General features: G+C 34.3%; 1 protein-coding gene and 1 long non-coding RNA gene across 2 annotated transcripts; both read left to right on the forward strand.

The window, feature by feature from the left end:
• The first annotated feature begins 2,069 nt into the window (after positions 1 to 2,069).
• On the forward strand, positions 2,070 to 5,006 carry LOC147567678 (uncharacterized). The gene is made up of 3 exons (XR_015237849.1): positions 2,070 to 2,273; positions 2,406 to 2,467; positions 4,811 to 5,006. It is a non-coding gene; the product is annotated as an uncharacterized LOC147567678 (long non-coding RNA).
• A 10-nt stretch (positions 5,007 to 5,016) lies between these two features.
• On the forward strand, positions 5,017 to 7,314 carry LOC147567679 (uncharacterized). The gene is made up of 5 exons (XM_086657530.1): positions 5,017 to 5,262; positions 5,362 to 5,634; positions 5,715 to 6,014; positions 6,095 to 6,175; positions 7,072 to 7,314. Exons 1-4 carry the CDS (start codon positions 5,017 to 5,019, stop codon positions 6,149 to 6,151), a joined length of 876 nt encoding a protein of 291 aa, XP_086513656.1. The 3' UTR covers positions 6,152 to 6,175; positions 7,072 to 7,314.
• The last annotated feature ends 232 nt before the right edge of the window (positions 7,315 to 7,546 follow it).

The raw sequence follows: 7,546 nt of genomic DNA on the forward strand, positions 1-7,546 counted from the left end.
CTAAGTCCATAGACATTCTAGGAAAGACGACTGAAATGTCCCAAAAGGGATCAACGACCGAGTCTGAGATCACGTGAAAGGTTGAACTGGACTCTAAGGGTAAGGCAATAGGCTCAGGGACCAAGTCAAGGTCCATGGTTTCCTTAGGTAAATGGTCCGACAAACTATCCAACATGTCTTTAGGTACTATGTCATCGATGTCCTCAAAAGCTTCCAAAGCCTCATAATCAGCTATAACATCATGTCTGGCATCTAAGACTGACTCCCTACAAGTGTCGAAAATCGAAAAGTTCAAAACAGTGTCATCCCCAAACTTGTTCATAGAGCCATCATCCTGAATCTCAAAGTCTAATGTAGTCCTATCATGATGAAATGACACATGGTGAGGAAACGAGACAACAAGGTTATCAGTTTGTTCAAGCTCTTGGGTCCTCTCAGTTGATTCGTCGACATTTAACTTAGTACTAGGGTTAGACGTATTACCCTCGCCATCGGACCTAGTACCCTCTTGAGTTTGAGGTGGTAAAACCCCTTCCTCGTCGGCTAATAACTGTGAAGCAATCATCTCTAATGGATGATTTAGAGATTCTAATTGATGATTTAGAGACTCAAACCTCTGATGTAACTCTTGTTGCATTTGAATCTGCATCTGTTCAAGTCGATCTTGTGTCTCTTTAAGTTGTAACATCATTTCAGTCAGACGACTCACAGACTCTAATTGAGATTTATCTTCAAGAGTCTCTTCATGATAAGGCTCACAAGTGTAATTAAATGAAGACTCTTGATAATAACTCCTACCGTACATACTAGGATCACACCTGCCTCTAAAATCATTGGTCTCAGAATAGTGTAGAATGTAAGGTCTCTCATACATATTTAGTGTCGGACCATATCCATCACTTATTTGACCATCTCTATACATATGTCGGTATTCAGCTAGTGTCATACGAGATCGATCATGCTCAAATGGTCTGTTCCCCTCTCTAATCGAAACATCCCTACATATCTGTTGGTATTCACCTAAGGTCATATCAGGTCAGTTAGTGCGGGGAATCCTCGAACAAGCTCATCAACATCGAATGGCCCACCGTTATAAGAACGGGCCATGATCTCACAGTATTCAAAGATGGTAACACATAATCACAAAATGGGAACTAACAATTATAGAACTAAACAATCGCACAAAAGTAAAAAGGAAGAGATAGAATGCGATACTATCAACTTTTCGCTTTACTTCTCGATTCCTTCCTTTCCTTCGCTCCTATGTCTCTTCTGGCTATTTCCTTGAAATGGCTAAAAGAAAATACACTTAAGAAAATAGAAAAACAAATAAAGCAAAAATATCTAAGTAAGAAATTAACACTAAACTAATGAACAAACAAACAAACGATATCCAAACTACTAAACCTATCCCCGGCAGCGGCGCCAAAAACTTGATAGGCCTAAAATAGGTCTATTCCCGCAAGTATACGGGGTCAAGTTATAGTAAGTTAGTAAATTCGTGAATCGTCCCAAGGGATAGGTAGGTAACTTCGGATATTGAATGCGGGTTTAACCCAATAATCAAGATGTCAATAGCTAACTTAGACTAAAACACACACCCACCTCACTCATAGATTTGATGTTTGATTTGCAAGAAATAAGAAAATAAATAAAACTAACTAAACTATCTAAGTGAGAAGTAAGAGGATGTCTAAGGTTATAAAATCCACCGCATAATTTCACTTTATAAAACAAACACTTAATTACTTAAATATCTTTTGTATTTACTCGAGATCCAATATAATGAACTATTTGGATTCCGGATGATGTTCTAGATAAACACTACAAAAAAATGGCCAATAGGGACATACGTTTTTACGTCTGTCCCTAATTTATTAAAGATAGGGACAATTTTTTACAATTTGTCCCTAACAAAATTACAATAGGGACAAATTTTGGGCATAACCACAAAATGACGCAAAAGTGCGGCCAATTAAAAAAATGGCGCAGAAAGTTCCCTCTTTTTTTTCCTAAATCAAAATCCCTCTTTCTTTTTTCTTCCTTTTCTTTTCTTTTCTTTTCTTTTATCTCTCTTATTCTCTTTTCCTCATCAGCACGAAGAAAGAAGAGTAGAAACGATCCTCACCACGACCAGGGAAGAGGAACGACCTCAACGCAGAGAAGGAGATTTATCCTCCTACACAATATAGGGTTTGTTTCTCTTCTTCAAACTCTCTCTCCTGGGCGCAGGTTTTTTCTTTAGCTTCCACTTCTAGGGTTTGCACCACCAGGTATGTGTTCATCCTCTTCTTCTTCAAATGAATCAATAACGATTTTGGATTAACATAATTCCTGATTCAATTTGGCTTCAATTTTATTCTTCTTCAAATAAATCAATCATGAAACCCTATTTTTTTTTGCAGAAAACTGTTCCATTTTTAGTGTTAAACAAAGTTAGATTATCCACGACTCTTGCCACAGCCAGGTTCTCGTTCTTCTTCACATTAGTCTTCTTCTTCAGACTAAGCTAATAACTGTTTATTTATAACATAATTTCTGATTCAATTTGGCATCAATTTTATTCAATTTGTAGACCTTGTTATTCTATCATGAACTGTGCAACCATAACAGCATCAGATCCATCTTTCACAAGAGTAGTTTTTGGATCAAGCATGAGCATAATTAGGTCTACCCACAAGGGTATTATGGGATCCCAATGTCAACCCACAAGGAAGAATCATAATAATGCCATTTTCCCCAAATTCATTCCCAGAAAGTGAAATTGAATGTGGGCATGATTCAGATCAATTCAAATCTGAATTGTTTTATATTTACAAGAGTGGAGACTGGAGAGGTCATTGATTCATCTCTTGTTATCGATAAAATGATGCTTATCTCGATTGGTTACTTTCTCTATACAGTCATTTGATTAGTTTATAGTAACTTTCTTAAACTCGATTAACGTTTTCTTCACATTAGTCATTAATATGTTGAATTAGAAGAGAGATGAGATATAAATTTGTTCTTAGAGATACAACTTTTGTCCAATGCTTGTTTTTCGTGTGAATATTTTTAAACTTAAGAGAGTCACGATTACTCTTAATTTGTATCTTCCTTTCTTAGTTCTGAAAGAAAAGTTTAACCTTTCTGCTTGTTAACAAAGATTTGCTTTTATTTTATAAAATTAATACATGGGGTTTTATGTTGACAAAGATGTTGATTTCATTTTCCTTTCTTTGTTGTTGTGCAATTTCATGTTCTAAGTTGTTGATCTTCATGCCTAATTTGGGGTTTTGAAGTTAAGGTCTAATGGCTCATTATCTGACAGTATTTGCAGTTACTTTGTTCAAATACAAAAACTAAGATAAACCCGCATTGCCCTTTGTTCCCTCTTCACTTTTTGTTGATCAAAGTTTTTGAGATATAGGGTAAAAACTAGCTTCAAAAGAGAGAGATTTCTCACATACTTATATTTGATTTGGATATAATTCAGTATGGTTGGGTGAAACCAAAGTATGTTTGTTATCTTCATGTTTTTATTATAAATAGATGTTAAGACTGAATTGATCAAGAAATCGATAGAAAATTCCCGCTTTTACTATTTTTTGTTATCTTCCTGGTTTCTGTTATCTTCCTATATTTTTTGTTATCTTCAAATTAAGAAATCGATAGAAATTCATGGTTATAACTCTGATTTAACCATCACTACATACCGGACATCAATCGTTTATTTATGAATGAAACGTGATCAAGTTCAGTAGGGTTTCATCTATATCTAAATTTTTGTTGTGGTTGATTTCTTCTTATTTGGGTTCATCTATATCAGTAGGGTATTAGTACAGGGTGATGAAGTATATGAGTTCAAAGAGAATTACTTTATGCACTTTTTCGTAATTTGGTTAATGCGACTTAATTGAAATTTAATGTTTTTTTCTGAAATCTGATATATGTTATTTCCTGTTCAGTTTTGAGCATTTTCAATATATTGTTTAATGAAGTTTAGAACTTCATAATCGAAAACCAAATAGTCTGTGTATTTCTGGCTTTAATGGACCCAAAATCAGTCTGAGACTTCGATCAACAAAAGTTTGGAGTAATATGTTCTTTGAAACAAATTAAGTTTCTTTAAGTGAAAAAGAAAATTACATAGTTCATGTACACTTGCAAATTGTTTTTCTCACTGGGGTTATTTTGGATAGGAATTAATGCTTTACTGTACTCTCATCTAATTTCAGAATGTTAATATTGTGTGGTTGGTTTTTTTTGATTAAAAATTAATTGAATAGTTTTGATTTCAAATGCAGAAGTTGTAGCGGATCTCAGAGCTTTAGCTTTTCGCAGCAAGAGTTTTAATCGTGTTTTCTAGAATTAATTTGGTAAAAATGTACATCATCCTCTTTAACATGTTTATACTTTCGCTAATTATTACTTATTAGGTAATAAATAAAATATTCTTAAAAAAAAAACAACAATAATATTTGACAAATAGAGGTAAAAAAACAAGCGTACCCGAGTCAGGACAGAAAGAATATGACATTGAAGGCGAACTTGAACAGGAAGAAGACGAAGATGAAAACGAAGATTTAGATGAAGAAGATTCAAATGATCATGATGACTTTGATTCTTGAATGCACTTCATGTTTATTTATTATTAATATTAATTCATGGAATAATAATTAATTATGTGATAATATTTAATTCTTTTTTTATCTTGAAGTTATTTATTGATTGATAATAGTTATATTTTATTTTATAATGTTATATTGGTGCTTATTAGATATGCAACTTTATCTCTTTCTATTTTTTATTTATATCATTTTCTGTGTAGATGGCCGAGCATGAAAAACAAATTACTTATAGAAAAGGAAGAGGCGCAACAAAATTTGATTGGGTGGGGAAAATAACTGATCCACTACCAATTACTTGGATCGTGGGAAACCGGTTAAGGAAAACTCAAAGAAATTTTCAGCCTTTGTTGGAAAAATTGGTAGGGATTTCAATATTTTAACCATTCACGTGATTAGTTGGAAAGTGATGCCTAAAGAAAACTTGGAAGAAGCAATCCGCAACATCAAAAAGCACTTTATCATTCCAGATGATGGAATTGATTGGGTGAAAGAAAGGTTAGATGGAGCTTGGAGGGATCAAAAATATGAAATGAAGCGGAAATATTTTACTCCATTCTCCACCTTCGGAGAACGATTTAGGAACTGTCCGGAGGAAATTCCCTTGGAATCGTGGAGGGAAGCGATAAAACGTTGGGCAGATGAAAAAGTTCTAGTAAGTTTTGAGATATAATTGTGATGACTTATTATTTTTGTCACTATTGTTAATGTTGATAATGAAATGTTTTCGTCATTGTTGTTGTTTTTATGACAGGCTAAGGCAGAAAAAAATAAAGAGAACAGGAAGAAACTAAAAACTTGTCATACTGGCGGATCGAAGAACTTCGCAAAACACGCCATTGAGGTGAGAATCACTATTTATTCTTCTCTAATTTATTTCCATACTAACATGATGAATTTTATAGATAGAGGAAGAACGCAAAGAGAGGCACCAGCAGGTACTCCAGCATCTCAAGTGGAAGTGTTTATAAAAACTTACACAAAGAAGGAACGTACACCAATCACAGATGAAGCAAGGGAAAATATGGTAATGATAATACTAGCTTATGTTATCTCTTTTATATTCGAACTAATCTATAACCCTTAAAGTACTTTCATTATTTGAAGGAAAAAATGAGAGATCTAGTGACCAAAGCTACTCAAGAAGGATTGTCTGTATATGAGAACGGATCAAATAGCATATTTGTTTTGGTTATGGGACCTGAACGTAGAGGTTTCATTCGGTGCTATGGAAAAGGCACCCCAAAAACCGTTTGGGGGAAATCATCCAAGGTTGAATCTCGTAAGAGCAATGAAGAAACTTCAAACTTGAAGAAAGAAATGGAAGAAATTAAAAAAGAACTTAATAGTACAAAAACGGAATTAGACGAGATGAGGGCTTATTTTAGACGGCTTCGCGACGGGGAGGTAGATTTTTAATATAATTATGATTGAGTATGTAGTTATCATTTCAACTTATATTAATGACCTATTTAATTGTTTTACAGCTACATGTCTCTACGCCTAGCTTCTCATTTGAAAGTTCTCCTAACGACCCAAGGTAATCCTCACATTCTGATTAGCATGAGGTAACCTTCTCTCCTTAGTAGGTTATTACTACTTTGTCATCTTTGTTGTATGTAGTACTGCTGATTAGTTAATACCAAATTGAAACTCAATGACTATCTTCTCCTTTAGTTTTCATTTTGTTCAAGTCTTGAATGAATTAAAAGACATCTGAGTAAATCTCTCTCTGGAAAAACCAGCACACTATACTCACATACCAATAGGTAGGTTAGATGATGGGGCATGATAATACGATTGTGTTGCGAGACCAAAACATATGGGCATGAAACTTAACCTCACCATGCGATTTAAGTGTGGGGTTCCATTATATATCTGGTTAGACAATGACATTGTCCACTCAACGTGTTCTAGTGATTCTGACTTGTAATGTTATTCATGGCACAATTTTACGCCCCACTTTATCACACCTTTATAATCACAACAGTTTAAATCTTATGCAACAACAGGCTAAGGGGATGCAGCTGTTGTTGCGTCCCAGCAGGTCAATGGGCTGCAGCTGCTCCTGCGTCGCAATAGCTAAGGATTGCAGTTGCGTTGCAACAGCCAAGGGGCTGCAGTTGAGTCGTAGTATGTTTAGGTGTTATTTTTTACTGAATGGTTGTTTCTAGAACTAATGCAATATTACATGATCTCCACACTTAATATGAAACATTATTATATAAAAGAACCCTCTTCTAAATTCAACCCAAAGACCCGTCATGGTATGCTCGTTAGATTACTAGAATAGCAAACACGAACTTATTATGAAGCTGCCGCTTTTAAGAAGATTTTGTGTGTTTGCTCTTTTAATCATTTTATAGAATTTTAACATGTTTGTATATTTTTCATGCCCTAGTTTCGAAAAAGGTAATAAACTAATAGCTTTCATTGTCTTTTGTTTTTTGTTTCCATGACACAGGGATAGGATGAAGCTCTACTGAGATGACGATGTGCTATTGGTGTTAGAGTAGTTTCTGTAAATATGTTATCTTCCTACAACATGAGAAACAAGATGGGAGGATGAAGTTAGAGTAGTTTATTTTAATAGGATTTTATCAGCCTGCGGAAGAGTTATTAGTTTATTCTCTTATTTTGGTTTGACATTTTTTTCATCAAGATTGTGAATTTCTTAGGGGGACTTCTCAAACCTTGTTAATGTGAACGTGTGTTTTTTAAAATGTTTAAAGGGAATTTTTCTCTTTTGTGTAAACTAATTATTCGTTCAAAACTCGTCACCAAATTTGTATGGATGAATATTAACAGTATCAGGTACAGGCAATAAAAAATCACCGTCGATCTTATAGGGAAGGTTATTATCTGTCCCGAATAGAGAGAGGAAATTCCCGCTAAATTTTTAGGGACATATAATAGTTGTCCCAAATGCTAACGAAAGG

The sequence above is a fragment of the Eschscholzia californica genome, unplaced genomic scaffold (genome assembly GCF_041429995.1).
Source record: "Eschscholzia californica isolate CP2 unplaced genomic scaffold, dmEscCali1.0.p SCAF_1, whole genome shotgun sequence".
NCBI classification, from domain to species: domain Eukaryota; kingdom Viridiplantae; phylum Streptophyta; class Magnoliopsida; order Ranunculales; family Papaveraceae; genus Eschscholzia; species Eschscholzia californica.

Bases quoted from the DNA above. Each gene is read 5' to 3' on its own strand.
- LOC147567679 (XM_086657530.1), top strand. From the start codon at position 5,017: ATGCCTAAAGAAAACTTGGAAGAAGCAATCCGCAACATCAAAAAGCAC. The intron at 5,635-5,714 runs GTAATGATAATA...CATTATTTGAAG, and splicing joins ATGAAGCAAGGGAAAATATG to GAAAAAATGAGAGATCTAGT. The intron at 6,015-6,094 runs GTAGATTTTTAA...ATTGTTTTACAG, and splicing joins GACGGCTTCGCGACGGGGAG to CTACATGTCTCTACGCCTAG.